Source organism: Apteryx mantelli, chromosome 3, assembly GCF_036417845.1.
Source record: "Apteryx mantelli isolate bAptMan1 chromosome 3, bAptMan1.hap1, whole genome shotgun sequence".
NCBI lineage: Eukaryota > Metazoa > Chordata > Aves > Apterygiformes > Apterygidae > Apteryx > Apteryx mantelli.
Genome location: NC_089980.1, coordinates 111,516,169 through 111,534,177, shown reverse-complemented (window position 1 = coordinate 111,534,177; position 18,009 = coordinate 111,516,169). Strand labels below are relative to the sequence as shown.

Sequence of the window (18,009 nt, the reverse complement as noted above, 5' to 3'; positions counted from 1 at the left end):
CCCTCAAGTGTGCATATGTACAACCAGCACAGGATATCAATATTTTGCAATCTATGCACATGGATTACTAAATTACAATTATGAAGAACATACTGCTTTTATGCCTATAGAAACAAGGACAATATGAGTAAAATGCTAAAAAATTTCATCTTCTTCCACAGAGGAAAATTTAATTTTTGTCCAGTAATAGAACCTGTTAGCAACCTGAAATTTATCAGCACTTAGAAAACATGCTTAAGCCCTTCCCTGTATCACAGCTAAAAGTGAGAACATTTTGTTTCAATGGATTTTTTTTTTAATTGGGTATGTAATTGTAATTCAATTTCCTATTAGAATATGAAACATTATTCATGATTTTCCACAGAGGTCAACAGAGATCATTTCCCTGACCAGAACAGATTTTAGACCAGGCCCCAAAATGAGTACCAATATCTTTTTTCCATTATGAAGCATAATAAAGACTAGAAATTCCCGTTTTCAATGGTTGAGCAGCTTCTAATAGTCGCAGCCCAGTGTGGCAGTCAAAAATAGCTCTCTCTAAAGCTTCTTTGTAGGTTAACTTCTTCTTTGTTTTGGGGCATGTTATAAATTTAACATACAATTTTTCATCTTTCATCTTTGTAGCTGTGATAGCATCAATAACACCATTCTTAATTGCATCTTCCATTGATAATCTGGAATGAGATTTTGGATCTATCAACCCACCAGTCAAGTACTGGTACTCCAGGCAGCGAACACCCATTTCTTTGTCTAGGGCATTTACATTCATAGCTTCAATAGCTGACATAACTGTCTTCCTTACAGGGTGAATGATCCCTGTAAAGACTAGTTCACACTGCTGAATTTGCTTGGCACAACCATCATCAATTAACTCCCTTTGCAAAGCTTCTGAAATACTGTACCTTTTCCCAGTAAACGGATCAATTATGCCTCCTGTACTAGCCTGAGCTTCAAGACACCGGAGAGCAGTAATTCTATCTACCAAGTTTTTGCGTGAGGCTTTTAAAACTGGAATTCTTTCATTGGTTTCAGAAAGCCAAAATCCTGCAATAGGACTGTTTAGATCTTTATTTGTTTGAGAACTGCTAACTAAAATATCACCAAACTCATTAGCTGTGATGAGACCTTCCTTATATCTATCAACTAATGCTCTGTCAATTCTACTCTGTTTTAAGGCCTCCTCAATATTAAACTGTACACCAGTTTTAAGATCTGTAAGCAAAAGAAAAGAATTCCCATAGGAATCAAAACATGTAGACTCTTTCCAATCGAATTCCTGTTTTGAAAGCTCAAGATATGTAGTTTTATCAACAAAATTTTTTTGGTAAGCCTCATATGAAGTCATTTCAGCTCCTGTTCTGATGTCTACTACAGAAATTTTATGACTTTTCTCCGCTGATGGGCTGCTTATTTTCCTTTCCCCAACTGGAAGCAGAAAGCATTTATTGTTTACGCTGAACAAACACATTTTCAGCAAATCACAGTAATACATAGCTTTCCTGTCATTTGGATTTTGAAAACATTTTGCATTACTAGAAGGTTCATGCAAAAATTTTAAAACTGTGTTATTAATCAAGCCAAGCTGCACTGCAATTTCTGGAGGGACACGAACACTTCTTACAGGATCAATGACTCCTCCACTTGCAATTTGGGCTTCAAGGATATTTTTACCTTTTTGTCTTTCTAGGAGTCTAGCTTCCATAGCCTGATACACAGATATTACTTTACCAGAACAATAATATCCCAAAACTGCCTTTTCTGCCTCAAGCAGTCTACTCTTGAATTCGTTATCTGCAAGCCCTCTAACAACTGAATCATCAACAGAGAATTTTTGACCTGTTGTGGGATCAATGATGAAACCAGTAGCTGCTTGGGCTTCTAAAAATGCTAATGCTAATGCTTTTCCTATGATTTTTCTCTTTGCTGCTAAAGCAAAAGAGAGTATTTCTTTGCTGGATTCAAGGTACAGCCCAGCTATAGCTGTAGGTTTAGTTAAAAAAATTTCGAGACTTTTCTGAACCTCATCAATAGTTTTCTGCCCTGAATGGAGCTGCTCAACTGTGAGCCTGTCCAGAAGTTTAACTTCAGTTAACTGTCTGGCAGTTACCTCATGCCTGAGACCTTGAAATTTAATATCATCATATTCCCCCATAAAATATTCCAACTGAGTAGCATCATCAACAGTTTTCAGAATCTCTTCCCCTAAGAAAGAACTCATCTTTGCAAAGTCTTCTCTCCTAAACCCTTCAGATGTTTTGCATCCCTCAAACATTCTCTCTTCATTACCAAAAGTCTTGTCATTTTCTTGTTTTAATGTTGTAACTTCAACATGCATGTCATACTGCTTGTTCTTCACTATCTGTAAACAGGAATTTTTTGACACAGTGAGAAAAATATTGCACATAATTCAATCCTAAATCCACCACCAGAGAAACAGAAGGAAGAATGTGAACAGGAGTCAGAAATGAGAAATGTTATTAGCACTGGAAAGCATAGAAATATATTTAGCTAGAGTTTTGAAATGTATTTGCATTTCAAATATTTATTCAACAACAGGAGTGTGGCTAGACGAAGCAACAATAATTCTTCTGTGTTTGTTACTATATGAACTTAGTGCTGTTAATCAAGGTTCATTTTGACCATCATCAATGCGATAGAGTATTTGAATTCCTATTTTGAACACAAATATTTAAAAATAAATAATGTGCTTGATATATATAAACAAGCCTGCTGCAAAGGTTTAAAGGTTTTTAATAAAACTCTTTTTGTGTAGTGTAAGAATGAAGGGGCGCCCTTCACCAAGATAAGAACATAAGAAAGAATACAGAATAGTTATAAAGAATACCTTAAAAAAGAGTAAAACCAGCACTAGGGAGGCAAATGCTCACAAAATGTAGTGTATACCTCCAAGGGATGCAGTTTTACTAATCCTAATTCATGCTTCATGTCTTCTCCACATCTAATAGTCTGTCTGGAACTATGTAGGTTCATGTCTCTTAATTTGTCTATTTCTGATATTCCAGTGATTTGGCTTGCTTTATCAAAAGTTATCTGGAACTGTGTACTTGTCTGAGAAACAAACTCTGTAAAAGATTGTGGGCTTGCATCTTCTTCTAATGATTGGTTGATTCTTGACAACTGGAACTGGACCTCTCTTGGTACCGTATCATCAGCACTCATGTACAGTGTATTTTCTTCTGTTTGACCAGATCTAAAACCAGATCTCTCTTGTTTCTGCCTTAACAAAGGTGAGCTAGGTTTTGCATGTGCATGGAGTTGTTCAAAATCTCTAGCTGAGGTGTCATTCAGGTAATTGAAATCATTTCCTCTTCTCTCACAGCTCAATTTAAATCCAGAATCTTTCATATTATTATTTTGCTGAATTTCATTCTGAAACAAAAGAAATCTGTGTTTACTCTCCCTGGCCTGCAGGTCCATTTTCTGTTTCAAGTTCTCAACCATGCGCTTCTGCACTTCCAATTCTTCCTCAAGTTTCCTGCATTTCTGGTGATAGTCCATTTCAGCATGCTTTCCCTGCTGTAGTTGTTCACGACATTTTTTAAGACTTTCTTGCAGATCTTCAATTTGCATCTTGTACAACATGATGTTTTCCTCAGCCATATTCTTTTCCTGCTGAAGAGCAACACATTCCAGTTTTATGCCAGAAATGTCTTTTTCTGTGATGCTATGGGATTCTAGTAATTTTTCAACTTTTTTCCTAAATTCCTCTGCAGAGTGTTTAAACTTAATGGATTCTTCCTGAAACAGAACCATCTTTTTATGTGCCATTTGTTCATCCAGAGTCTTCTGGTGGAGTTCATCCTGTAATTTTTTTAGTTTACTAGTTAGCTCTTGAACATGAGCTTGTTGTAGTCGTATTTTCTGCTCATTTACTGTCTTTTCCATAGTTAGAGTATTCACTTGTGCATTTAGATTTTTAACCTCTAGGTTAATAGTTAGGGTGGAAGCACTTTGTTTATCGTATTTTTGTTTATATTCACTGATTAAGGCTTTTGTTTTTGCTAGCTCATCTTCTAGGCTTTTGACTTTACATATGAATTCTTGCTCAGTTATTGTTTGCTTGTGCAACTGTTCATTTGTTGTACGCAGTTGCTCTTTGAAATCATCTGCTAGTGTTTTCAATGCATCATTTTTCCTCTGAATACTTTGCTTTTCCAGAGTTATCTTCTCTGATTCAGACTGAATTTGTTTCATGAGTAGTTTTGTGTCAGTATTCCATTTATTAAGCTCCCCTATCTTTTGTTTCAATGTTTCTGATGCCTGAGTGCTTTTGGCTAATTCATCTTTCAACATCTGAATTTCCTGCTGGTTTTCCCTCTCTACTTTTGTTTTCTGAAGCAATTGTTCCTGAATTTTCTTATATTGGTCTTGAAGATTGCTTGCTTCTCCTTTGCATGACTGTGTCCTGTATTCAGCTGCCACCTTCTCTTTTTGAAGTGAACTGATTTGTGAATTTAACTGCTTTATAGTGATTTCATTTTTTGTCTGTGATCTAGTTAATTCCTCTACTTCTCTTTTCAGCTGTGTCTTTTCCTGCTGGACAGATTTCAGCTCCTCCTGATAGTTCATCTTAACTTTCTTAAGATCTATAGCTTCTTGCATCACCTCACCAGCTTTATCTGTTGTTCTGTGTAGCTGCTTTTCCAGTTCTTTCAGCTGTTGCAAATATCCCTGCTCTACTTGGTCTTTTTCCTCCAACTTAATTTTTAGGCATTTAAGTGCACTGTTGGCTTCATCTAATTTTTCTTTTAATAAATGAGATTTTTCTTCTGTTGATGATTTTTGAAGCTCAATTGCATTCAGTTCATATTTCAGGTCTTTAATAGTTTTATCAGCTTTTCTGTTGGCAAGAGTTAGCTCATCTATCTTCTGTTTAAGCTCTTCTACTTTTTTTGCTTCTTGTTTTTTCTGGAAACCTGTAATTTCAGAATCAGTCCTACATTGGCTGCCTTGCCCAGCTGTGTAAGTAGGCAGGACAGTTTCTTTAGTTACAGCGTACCTGCCTTCAACAACCTTTCTTCTGGCTTCAGTCTTTTCTTTTTCTTGCAACTTTATTTCTGATGAATATTCTTTAAATTCAAGATCTTGTTCCATTTGCTTTATTATTTTCATAAGTTTCTCTTCTCCTTCTGTTTTTTTCTTCAGCTCCTGCATTAAGGATTTTTTTTGTTGTTCTAAATCATGAAGATTTGTATCTTTTCTTCTCAGATGATCTTCAAGGTTTCTTCTAGTAAAGGTGCTTTCTTCTATTTGATTTCGAAAAGCCCGAAGGTTTTCTTCCAGTATACTTCTTTGAGTCTCTGCCTGAAAAATGAGCTGCCTCACATGCTCCAACTCCTGCTTTGCCTCTGCTTTATCTTTCTCAAGGCTTTCTAGATCTACACGACACTGTTTTGCCTCTTGCTCAGCTTTGGTTTTTTGAAGACAGATCTCTTGCATGTCCTTTTGTAGTTTCTTCTGCTCGTTTTCTGCAGCTTCCCTCACTTTAGGGAGTTCCTGTTCCACTTGGAACTTTTGTTTCTTCATATCGTCCAACATCTCCTCAAGTGTTTTTATCTTTCCTATGAGCTTTCTGTTCTCATCAATTGTTCTATTTTGCTGTGCCATTAGATCTGAATATGCTTCACGCACTGATGCTTCCTTATTCTTTAAAATCTGTAAAAGAATAAAATAAGTTAGAATCTACTTTTTGTAATACAGTATATGAAACTTGTTAGGCTCTTTGAAAAGCAGAGTGGAAAATACTTACTCATATATATATGTATGTCCAGAGAGTAGGATGAGCAGTTCCCACCACCATCACCTTCTCTTGACACAGCAAGCTTCAGAAAGTAACCATTAGCCAAACATGAAACCCTTCATAACAACATCCTCAAAGAGAAGTCCTGAAGACTTTCACTTTAGTCAGATGCCTCTTAGCACTTAGTCGAGTCAAACAACAGATTGCATATGCTTTTTCTCCGAACAAACCAGTAAAGCAAACAGTGAGCCAAACAAAACGTGCAAGTACTGGCAAGGAGAAAGTGGCCTACCATTTCTGGATTAGTTAAGTAGAAATTGGAAGTATTTAATGCTTGCAAGCAAAAATAACAGAAAAGGAGCTTGGAAATCACCTCCAAGAAAGAAACTGTATCTAGAGCTAGAGTAGGAAGGGAAGAGAAGTATCTAAACCCCAGTACATCTACGCTCTGCAGCGTGCTCCACAGTCCCACTCCCCCCAGTGCCTCAGCAGGGAGACCTGTAAGAGCACAGCTCCTCCGCAGGGCAGACACGCTCAGAAGTATTAACTTGTGGTAACTAGCATATGGTAAACCCTAGTGAAAACCAGGAGGCTAGTAGTCTTCATGTGTTAGCAAGTCAAGGAAAACACTATGAGCAAGGTGTGTATTCACCAACAATAATATGTTTGAAACTATACATACCTCATCTTCATTAGCACTATTGTGGCGTTAATTACCCAATGTGAACTAACATGAGGCAAGAACATACCCTCATTCCTGTGATCATAAGAATATGGCATGAAGGGAAATTATAGCAATTTTTTCAAATAAACAAAATGTTGTTTTAGTTCAAATTTAACAAATTTACTTGACTTTTCAGATGATTTTTAAAACTTATTTCCTAAAAGGCTAATGCAAAGGCAGCTTCTTTACTTTCTCCGTATTTCTCTCTGTCCCTCCACAGGGACAATTTTGAACAGAACCCAAAGGATATGAAACATTTAGATTAATTTCTTATCAGATCTCCTTTTATGCTCTCACAGACGTGAAAACTAATGCATTATGATTGGAAAAAGAATTCTGAAGATACAGATACAGTCACAAATTATATTTTTTTAGCTTCCATTATTTCTAAGCAGCATGGCTGAGCATCAGCTGGGTGGGGAAAAGGATAGCAATTAAATAGCAATATAAAATGAACATACTGATAAATATTTAAGAACTTAAAATCATTTTTATCATCTCAAGATGTACAGTAATTATATCATGAGTAATTATATCATGAGTATATTCATTGTTTAAATTATGTTCAATCAACTTTAAATCAGCTTGACCTTGACATATTTTGAGATTCAAATGTTGATTTAAATTGATTTAGAATCATTTTTAAATTAATTGTTTCAGTTGCATTATATAAAAACGCTGGTACCTCAATAATATCTGTGCTCCTTTTCTCTTCATTATCACTGACATTTTTTTTTGGCCTTTCTTCTTTTTCAAGCGAGTATTTGTTCCCTGTATTTTCACAGACTATTTTCTGGAGTTTGCTGTTTTTTCCAAGTATGTTTGGGCTATGACCTTTATCTTTACTCTCCATTTCTCCAACTAGCAATAAATCTTGACATTTCTGATGCTCTTCTAATTTGTTCTCTCCACTTGGCTTCTTCACGCTTATATTTTTGTTGTCCAAACTATAAATTTTACTCTGCAACATTTCCTTGTCACTTAATTTCTCATCATGACTCAAAAGCTTTGCTCCTAATCCATGTTCTAAAGATGGAAAATAATTCTCTCCTCCAGAAATGAATTCTGAGGGGGCTATTTTATCATTTAGGTCACCTGCATTTCCCAACAATTCTATACTTAAACTGGGCTCACTCTGCATTGGTGGCATTTCAAAATCTAATGTATGCGATTGAGAGACTTTTGCTGCATGCTGATTCTCTACAATGTTTCCTGAAAAAATATCCAAAATTCCTTGAATTTTACTCTTGGCTTTATTTGGATTTAGATTTGATTTTCCTAGGATTTTAATTTCTGTTAAGTAGCTTTCATCCAGAAATGTTCCATGCACTTTGTTTGCATCCTTTTCATCACTATCAGAAATGCCTGGATTGCTCACAGATTGTAAACTTAACTTCATTATATTTTCATTTCCACTGCGCACTGCCAGTTCTCTGAAAGAGGATGCAACTTTCTCTGAAGGAACTGCATACCTTACAGCTGATACAGAGTCAGCTTTTTTATCACACATTTGAAACTCATCATCTTCAGAGTTTAAGGTATTGTGGTTACTGCTTTCTGAAAGGCAATGTTCTTTATGCTGACTTTCAAAAAGTGTTCTTGCTGAAAAATATTGCTGCACGTAAGGGTTGATATACAGGGCATGCTTCCCAGTTTTTGGAATAACTTCATCTTTCTTTGTTGTTAGCTCAAAATCAGTTTCTGATTGCAGCCCAAATTCTTCCTTTGTTGGAACATCACTCCTCACCTTTCGTGAAAAATCTTTTTCTTTGTTTTTATGCACTGGTTCCAGTTCAGATAACTTCTTTGATATTCCCTCTGTTTTCTGGCTGACTCCATTAACAATTTGCTGATTTAACATTTCAACAGGATCATTATTCACACCCAAACAGTTCGCAGCTGAAACAAAACTATCTTTTCTACCACTTTCTTTTTCTTTATTTTGATTACCAAAAACTACAATATTCTCTTGCACTGTATGTAGCTTATTTTCTGTGTTATTGCTAATGCCACTCTCTTGACTGCTGAAATTTAAAAATTGCTTTAATGCTCTATCAGTTTTGATTTTATCATATGTGTCTACCTCAAATTCTCCTCTGTGAATTTCTAGTTTATATTCTGTGCATTTACATTTACTGGAAAAGTTATCTTTTTGCAAATATTCCACATCCATCAAGCTTCCATTAGGCGTGTTTTTCTCTCTCAATTCAACCACTTCTTTATATCCCAAATGTTCACGGACTTCAGCTGACTTCACAGGTTTCTGGAGTTCAGTCTCATCTGGTAAACTCTGAGCATGACAGCACATGGATTACATTGAGATTTTATGGAAAGGAACTTATTTTGTCTTTATTCTAAATGCCGTTACTGAGAGTTAGGAGGAGAGACTGACATAGAAGAAAATCTTGAATGATTGCAGGAGATTTCAGAGTTCTGATCCCAGAAAAAATTATTATTATTCCCCCTTTGAAAAGGATTGTTCATTTTCCGATTTGCTACCCTGATTACAGTGAAGAGCTCATCAAATCACTTTGAGACTGGAAACCTATTTAGGTTATCTTCAAAGAAGCTATCAAAGATTTAGAGCTTTGGGGTGTTTTTTTCTTTTGTTTTTGTCTGTTTGTCTGTTTTGCTTTTTCAAAACAGCAGTCCTGGAGATTTAGAACAGACTCAAACTCAAGAGTTTAAAAGATTCCATTAGCTCTTGAGCAACGTGAAGCCAGTCTGTCAGCATTCAAAGCATGCTTGGTTCCCTGAATGTTCTGTTTCAGTTTTTATCCATGACAGCATTAGTATTACTAGCTATACTAAATCCTCAGTTATAATGCCACTTATTGAGAAAGGTTTATGTATTTCAACCTGTATGCTATAACACCTTATGATATACAAGGATATGTTGTTTATCAGTTTGTTCTGAGGTATTCACCAGCGAGAAAATGGAATAAAGTCAAAGACAGCACCGGAATTACATAACATTCCTTTAAGAATTCCATTTTTTACTTGACAATAACATTAAAATATATACCCTTTTATTCTCTGATTTTGTGTAATTAAATATAGATAATTATATATTTTTAATATATATATACACACACAGTGTATAGATTATACTAAAACACTATAATCCTTAAAGAATGAGCATATAATCACTTTCAGAAAGATACATACTTGCAAAGAAAATGCAGAACTTAAGTGTATTTTTTTGATTATTTGGAACAGTGATTCTGCAGCAAGTATTTATTCTGTGTAACTTTTGTCTGCTCAATCTCAGTAACCTACTCTCATTAAAAAGATTCAACATTAAGTATAAATAAAATGTTATCTGACCCCAGAGTTAATACAGTAAAAAAAGAAAAGGAAAAAAATCTAAACATGTCAAAGAAACTTAAAAAATTAAGAGGATACTGCATCCCCTTGTTTCAAGAATTTCCTTATATGCTGTAGGTGGTTCAGTATGCATATTACAGAATATTAAGGCTTACACAGAACATGCACACTGAGTTCGCCCTCAGCTTAATGATTGCATTTATCTTAGAGATCAGGCCCTAAGATATTAAAACATTAAAATGTACTGTATGTAACTACATCTCCAGCAGAATTTAGTGGGTCATATGATCCTTTTATCTGGAAGGACTGGTAAAATGTAAGGATGGTATGGTTTTGCTTATATGAATGATAATGGTATAACCTAATACTCTTACATTCCCAAATAAAATGCAGTATATCAGGAATTTTAGACTTTTACATATGCTAACTTTGTGACCAATACCAAAAGGTATATTATTCCTGATTTACCCAGCTGTTCTTTCTGCTTGTTTGGTTGGTTGGCTTTAAGGGGGGTGACCTACCTCCTCCTCTTCCAGTCTTTTCAGAGAGTCACCTGCAAACTTAATGTACTGGGTCATCAAGGTCACTAAGGCAGTATAACGAGTCCGTAAATCCATGAACTGCAGAGAAACAAAGAAGGAAATGGAGAGAAAACACTCTTACTGGCACTGAATGCCAGTAGTACATTTATCACAGCATATACCTGTGGAGAGTAAGATCATGCTTAGGGCACTCTGTTTGAATCATTAATAAATCCTAAATCCCACGCTTGTGTTTCCTCTGTTTTAAACAAAGACTCAAAAAAACCCCTGCTTTCCTATCACAAGAAATCTACCTACCTCTTGAATAATGAAGTCTGATGAGCTTTGCATTCTTCGGCGTTTCACTGGAGATTTTTGCTGGGAGTCAACCATAGCTCTGTAGGTCATAGTTTGCAACTCATAGTCCTGTAAAAAGATAAAATACACAAAGTGATCAGTATTCTACATGACACAGGCATTAAGTAAAGGATTCTAAGTATGTAATTTTTTATTACCTTCACAGCAGCTGAGTATTGTTCTGAATATTTCTGGCATTCATCTATTTTGCTTTGTTTCATTTCAATCTCAGAAACCAGCATCTGTAAAATATGCACATATAAATCATCATCAGAAAAAATATTTTTATGACTGTATATATTAGCATTATCATCATAGAATTTACACAATATGTTCATTTCCCTGTGTGTATAGGTAATTATGTGCTCAAGCCTATGCCCTGGACTTATTAGGTTTACAGTATAGAAATAGCCAAAAAACCCTGCCAGATTTAATACTTGGTGAGTGAACTTCGGAAAAAAAAAATTAAAATTATATCACTTCAGTCATATAACTTGTTATTCTGTCTGTTATTTAAGATGCATTTCCTTCTTGCAAGACAGAGTTGTTTAGTCCTGATTCCATGAAAATATTTACACGTCCATAATTATCAAGAGCAGTACTGAATAAAATATGAGGCAATAAGGACACTCCAGATTTCTAGGCACTCTCTAAGACTTTGGTCTTTTGCAGATGTGAGGACCAAAAGAATCTGGTCTATAAAATGGCAATGAGCAGTGAATGATATGTTAACTGTTAGCAGTATTGTGAAAATAAAAACATAAAAGGTGGAAATGATTTTGAATTTTAGAAAAATTCATTTAAAAAAATTAAGTCTGACATCACTGGGTTCTACTGATGTTTTAATTCTCCTTCAGTCATTACATCCATGCTTTCCTACAATGAGAACCCTTTCGTACCTTATGTTGGTTCAGCTGTTTAGCCAATGCTTTGCTATTTTCAGGATGGATTTCTTGAATCTTTCTCTGAGTATCTTCCACTTGCTGAATCCAAATATCCAATGAATTGTAAGTATCTTTGTAGTATTTTAGAGATTTATTAATACCTTCTAAGTCACGCAGCCTGGTTTAATTTTAGAAGATATGCCAAAGGAGAGAAGATAAACATAAAAGATAAAAAGTACAATAGTAAGCTAAATACAGCCTTAAAGGCTTCAGATGTCTTTCTTTATCTAGCACACTAAAGACACTAAAATAACAGTAAGTAAATAGCAAATTAAATTCTCAATCACCACGATCCCCAGCTTGATGAAGCTTTTTCATTTATCATAAATGAAGCCCAGGAGAAATCCTATCACAGAAGAAAGCCTGTCACAGAAGAAACCCTGCATATATCCTCCATTAATGAGCTAAGCGTCAGCTTGAAAACCCCACGAACACAGTAATCCCTAGGCAGGCTGTAGAGGAGGTTTCTGCAACAGCAATTAATACTGTTATGAGAAGTGGAAGTGTTTCAAATGTGGCCTATGTGAATCAAGAAGGCAAAAAGCTGTGCTGGAGTCAAGTAGTGGTTCACCATAGTCTCTCTGCCTCCCACAGAACAATTGTAGTTACGCTAAAACCAAAGCCTTTAGATATTCTAACATGCGAAAGCAAGTGATCCTGTGTAGCTAAGCCCCTTTTTAAACCATTTTTTGACTTGAAAAAGATAGTGCTGTGTATTTCTTGAAAGTGTTTTTAGTATTGATGAGAATGCTGATCAGTTTTTCTTTTATGTTCCTTACACAATCACTTTAAAAATCATATAAATACAGCTAATCCAAAAGACTGCAGAAATATGGATGAACATATTTATTTAATAACTTTTTATATTCTGGTTTTGAATGTATACTTTGAATCAAGCTAGCATTGTTCTCAAGATGCCAAGAGCAGAGTGAAAAAGAACAAGCAAAGGAAACAATATTGCTTAGGTTTCATACTTTAGCATATTTATAAGCTAATAACCATGAGAGGAAGGAAGCATCTTCAGAACTGAAGCCAATATTTGTACAAACTTTGATATAATGATAATCAGTGTCAAGCTGTTAGGAAGCAGCAGAGTGAACATTTGCAGAAAACAGTTTGTTTACAGCTACATACTGCAACCACCACAATCTGTCATATTTATGCTAGAAGTCACTATGTATAAACAGTAATTTTTCAGCATATTCAATACAGAATAAAGTCCTAGGAGAAGAGTATCTGGTTCGTGTTTGCCCAATGAGGAAATAAGGACACTTTGGTATCTAACAAAACTACTCTCCTGTCATTTAAAACCTGTCACACTATCAGCTGAATGAAAAATCTGAGGAGGATTTAAAGCTAGCCATTCCACAGTGCAATTCTGGTCATAAAGGCTACTGTAACATTTTAAATTGATGACGAAAAGAGTGGACTCCTTTCCACAGTGTTTGGGGAAGCCATTAGCTTATAAACTTATAAATTTTTAATGCATTTCTCTTCGACTACCCTTCAGTTTTAGTCAGCCTTTGCCCATTTCCCTTTTAACTTCTGGAAATACTAAGTAAAGACAATCAAATTAGTTAATTATAAGTCAATAACTTAATTATTAGTCCTGAATGGATACTTCCTTCTTAAAAAGGGAGGATAAAAATGTGAAAGGATGTTGGGTGAAGTTTTACATAAACAGCACTATACTTGATGCTTCTCTTCAGGTTATCTTATAATGACAAATCAAAAATAGTTTTTTAAAGGAAATAAATTCAGGATGTAGAGTACCGGCTTCCTTAAGTTGTCTATACTACAGTGTAAACTGAACTAAAGAGACTGAAAAAGGGAAAAGGTATTTTCAGAAGTGTCAAATATGGACATCTCTTCCTTTGGAATTATGGACAGGTGTGTTCTGCAATATGTGAAAATCTGCGTATGCATGTGTGTTTGAGTAACATTCTCCAGTATCACAACAATAATACTGAAAGGCTGAATTTAGAGCAACAGTGCAACTGGATATTGAGACTGCATGAAAAGAGTTGCACACAAGAAGAAAATGCTGGCACTTGGCCAAAAGTTTTTACTCTGGTAGTTATTGTGACAAAATTATCACAGAAGTCAATGGAAGCTAAGGATTTCCAGATTTAGCTCTTGAGGTTTTAAAAGCAAGTAAGCATGAATCTAATCATAACTGATGAGTCAACTCACCAGTTTAGCCTGTCAGAACTAATTATGTAGGGAAACAGATGGTATTTCCATAGGACAGCAAGACATTTCTGTAGGATTTTTGGAAAGAAAAGGACAATTTATCTGTACTGTATCTCAGTAAGTTGTAAGCAATGAACATATTTTTTAAATCTTAGGTGCTTAACATGCACAGACACTTTCTGTGGAAAAATAAGACAACAATCTCAAGGGCACAGGAAAGATAAGCATCCCTGACCTTAGCACATTTCACAAATACTTCAAAAAACTATTCTGATCTATTTTAATGTTCATTTCTGATTATTTTTCCTCAGAAACAACAAGAACAGCATAAACCACAAACAGATTGTAACAAAAAATTATACAAACCTATTTTCAATTTGAGAATGAATATTTTGCCACCTCTCAGCTAACTGATCAACTTTTTCTTTATGCCAGTCAAAGTCAAGATCACGTTCCTTGTGCATTTTAAACATCTGATCACTGATCATCTTTGCCTTCTGCAGTTCATCCTCTAAGGCATGGAATACTTCTCTCTTCTCATCTACTTCAGATCTCCATTGCTAGTACGTGAAAAATGATAAAAGTAATTCCTAAATTATGCTACTATTTTGTAAATGAGTATTTTACATGAGCAATTCCTTCTGGTTGCTCATTCACTGGAACGGCACCAGCATGGGTTTGAAGCAACCAATTAGCTATAAACTGCAAAATAATTCTGAGTAACACCATCCCCCACAACACATGCATCAAATCACAGCCAGAAAATTAGCAGGCTTATCTGATAAACTACAGCTTTCAAAAAAATCATTAGGTCAATCACTCTAACAAAAAAGCATTACTCATCAATTGTAATATTAAAATGAGGTGCATACAGCACAGGACAAATGCGGAACTTCAGTCTTACCACTTCTCAAAGATAACTGCCAAACCTCACAGGTATCCATGATTAGTGTATCTTAGTAGTAGATGTTGTTACAGCCAGGTATACAACAATATATGTATGTTGCCTTAAGCATATGTTAGCTCTCAACAGAAAAATAACAGTCTCATTTCAGCAGTAACAAGTGGTACTCTGGGAGGTTTAGACCTTGCAAGGCATTTCCTAATAGCAGATATGCACATGTCAACTACCCTATTCCTAATCTCCCAAAGATGCAATTTTTTTCTGGGACAGTTTCCTCCAAATACACAAGCCATCTTTTGAAAAACTACACAGTATGGCACAACCAAAACACCTGCTATATGAAAGATCATTTTCCTATTATTTTTTGATTTGCTCATGAAAAGTCACCACCTAAATCTTACCTTTAATGTACCCATGAGATTCTCAATATTATTTTTGTCAGCAGTCACTGCTTCTTCTTCACAGAGCTTAGTTTCATAAAGTTTTACTAGTGATTCTGCTCCTTGGGTGTTCTTAAGCACCAAATTTACAGTTTTTAATCTGAAAAACAGTAATCTCTTATTAACTAAACATGCAATAACAACATGAAAAACACTTAGATTTTCAGTCTTTTCATGTCATGGGATAACTAGCAACCCTTTCATATAGCATTAAAATTCTGTTAACTCCCTTTCCCTTCATCAGTATTATTCATACTTATATCTTTATATTTAATTTATTTTGAAGAGAAAATTGTAAGCTAAAACTTGTGTGAGGGGAGATGTCTAATTACATACTTATCTATGTAAATGGAAGACATGGAATAAACTTGGTTCATATTCTGAACAACAACATTGAGTTCAGAGCGCAGAGTGGGGACTGAAGGTGAACCAGCAGCTTGACTGAAAAACTCTTCGCATTTATCTGTGATTACTCCCAAGTCATCCTTGAGTCGATCCAGTTCTTTCTTCAGTTTCTGAAAAATGAAAGGTGATTGACAACACTTTTATCCTACATCAACCCGATACGTATTCTACGTATTATCATCAGTATAGATCTGCTCTCCTTTGTTTTGTGTGGACATTGTTGAAAAAAAATGTATTCACATAAGGAAAGCCAAACTTGTCATTTATTGGCATCTTTTTCCTCACAAATACAAATTTAATTTTTGACTCCTGCCCTTTCAGGGTGCACTGCTCCCTTCTCTGGCTACAGTCAATGATCTGCATATGTTTGTTTTAAAATGAAACTCATTCCTAAATGAAAGTCTTTCGCAAATGCTCACCTCTTGCTCTGAAATCCTAAACACACTTTCATGTAGATCATCCCTTTCCATTGGGGTTCTGATCTGCCGGATCAGTCGCTCTTCACAACTCTCCAGGTGAAGTCTGATATTTCTGACCTCTGAGATGTAAAGATTGTAAATAGATTCTTCCTGCTCCTCTGTTAAAGGAAAAAAAAAGGCACATTTTAGCAAACAAAGCCATACACACATCATGTCATTTTCCACTGTGTCTTCCCACAAAAGATTTTATGAAGTCAACATTCTACAAATTTTTTAAGACTGACTGAAAACCCATCAGTTTCCAAGAAGAGTTTTGGCTATAAGACAAATTTTAGGAAACCCTTAAATTTTAGCTGTTATTAGACTGTCACCTTGCACTTCCAAAATTAGCATACATCACTGATCATTCATTCTGGACACAGGCATTATCTCTTATGCAGACACTGCTGAACTCGATGACTGATTCTTTCAGTCAGGTGGTATCAGGCATAATACTACAGTAAGCCTCCAGGGACCTTTTTTTTCATCTTCTCTTTCATCCACATGGGACAATACATCTTTCCTAAGTACAGTGAACTGTGCTGATGGAGTAATCAGCTTTGTACTGCTTTGTTCCTCTAAGTCACTAAGTACTTGACAGTAAATCAGAATAGATATTTTCAGCTTTAGGTGCTTGTTGTATTTAAAAAACACAGTTAAGACGACAGTAGTTAGAAACATTTTGTGGGAATAAGAAAATATCTAGGACATTTTTCTTGCATAACTGCAAAAAAATTTTAATTCTGCCATGAACTCAAAAAAGTAATCAAGCTGCATTTCAAACATTCAGAAACAACAGGAAAGCATGTCTAAGTGATAAACTGTAGTGCACAATAAATCTAGCATAAATTCTTGGAGTTACATTATTTTGTGATACTGTATATTAAGTAACATTGAACTAAAAAATTCTTATACCTTCTGTACAATGTAATTGTGCGCAATGTCAAAATGATGGCTCTTTATCCATTTAGAACTACTGCATTAACAAGAGCAATATGACAAAATGAGTCATCTACTAGAGCCTGGATTTAGATAGCAGAAGTTCTATCAAGAACTACAATCTCTCTGTTGTGGTTACCTTTCCACTTTTCTCAGCAAAGTGTTTTACCTCTTTCTGCAGATTTCAGAAGTTCTTGATAGTATTGTTTGCAAACATTAACCTCCCTTTCCAGCTGTGCTGTATCAGAGCTTGTAAAGATTTTGGACTCCTGGCTATCTCCCACAAAGTCATCAAAGCGGGCCTGCAGATTGCTTAGAACCTGCTGATGTTCACCTGGCAACATTGTTTTTATCTGCAACAAACAAATTATAAACCCAAGGCACAGTTAGCAATGATGTACAACTCTGACAGCTGCTGTAAAGGTTTTTTGTTTGTTTGTTTTTTAATCAAAAAGCAATATTGACCAATCTACTAAACTCATAAAAGGTGTTTTGCTCATCCTACACAATAGATTCAGGAAAATATGGAGACTGTGTGGTCAGCCTTGTGATTACAAGGAAAACTGTCAATACTCCTCTGAAAGTACTAATGGCAGCTCTAGAGTAACATCAACTTTGGTGGCATCAGGCTATGCTGAGTTACTAAGATAGTAAAGTCAAGAATCAGAGGTTCTGAGACCTTGCTGTTCCTAGGCTAAAGTCCACTTGACAGGCATCAGAACAATAGCTAATAAATCAAGTTTACTTCAAAATTCTTTTCCATCTTTAAAGCCAGTAACAGTCTGTGTTAAGCCATCTACTTGAGACACCATTTCTCTACCTATGCCATGTAGCAAAAATTGGGCAACCAGCAACAGCCACAGAAGAAGGGACATTTCTGGAATGATTTCAGATTGCTGCTTTCAAACAGCAACTGTGAGAAATTCAGAGTGAATACATTATTTTGGGTATTACGGATACTATTGCAACAGTTTGAAGACAGGTATATGCTAGTGTTGTAAAATAAAGTATTATATTAAATAGTGTTATGCTATAC

At 35.4% G+C, this 18,009-nt stretch overlaps 1 protein-coding gene across 1 annotated transcript in view; it reads right to left on the bottom strand.

The window, feature by feature from the left end:
* DST (dystonin) overlaps positions 1-18,009 on the bottom strand; it is a 314,972-nt gene that overhangs the window by 124,207 nt on the left and 172,756 nt on the right. Inside the window, exons 28-37 of the mRNA XM_067294163.1 lie at positions 17,143-17,326; positions 15,996-16,153; positions 15,508-15,686; positions 15,133-15,271; positions 14,194-14,387; positions 11,590-11,752; positions 10,849-10,932; positions 10,652-10,759; positions 10,334-10,432; positions 7,171-8,775 (exon numbers count right to left, since the gene is read on the bottom strand). Coding sequence (XP_067150264.1) covers positions 7,171-8,775; positions 10,334-10,432; positions 10,652-10,759; positions 10,849-10,932; positions 11,590-11,752; positions 14,194-14,387; positions 15,133-15,271; positions 15,508-15,686; positions 15,996-16,153; positions 17,143-17,326 — 2,913 coding nt within the window. The remainder of the gene's footprint in view (positions 1-7,170; positions 8,776-10,333; positions 10,433-10,651; positions 10,760-10,848; positions 10,933-11,589; positions 11,753-14,193; positions 14,388-15,132; positions 15,272-15,507; positions 15,687-15,995; positions 16,154-17,142; positions 17,327-18,009) is intronic.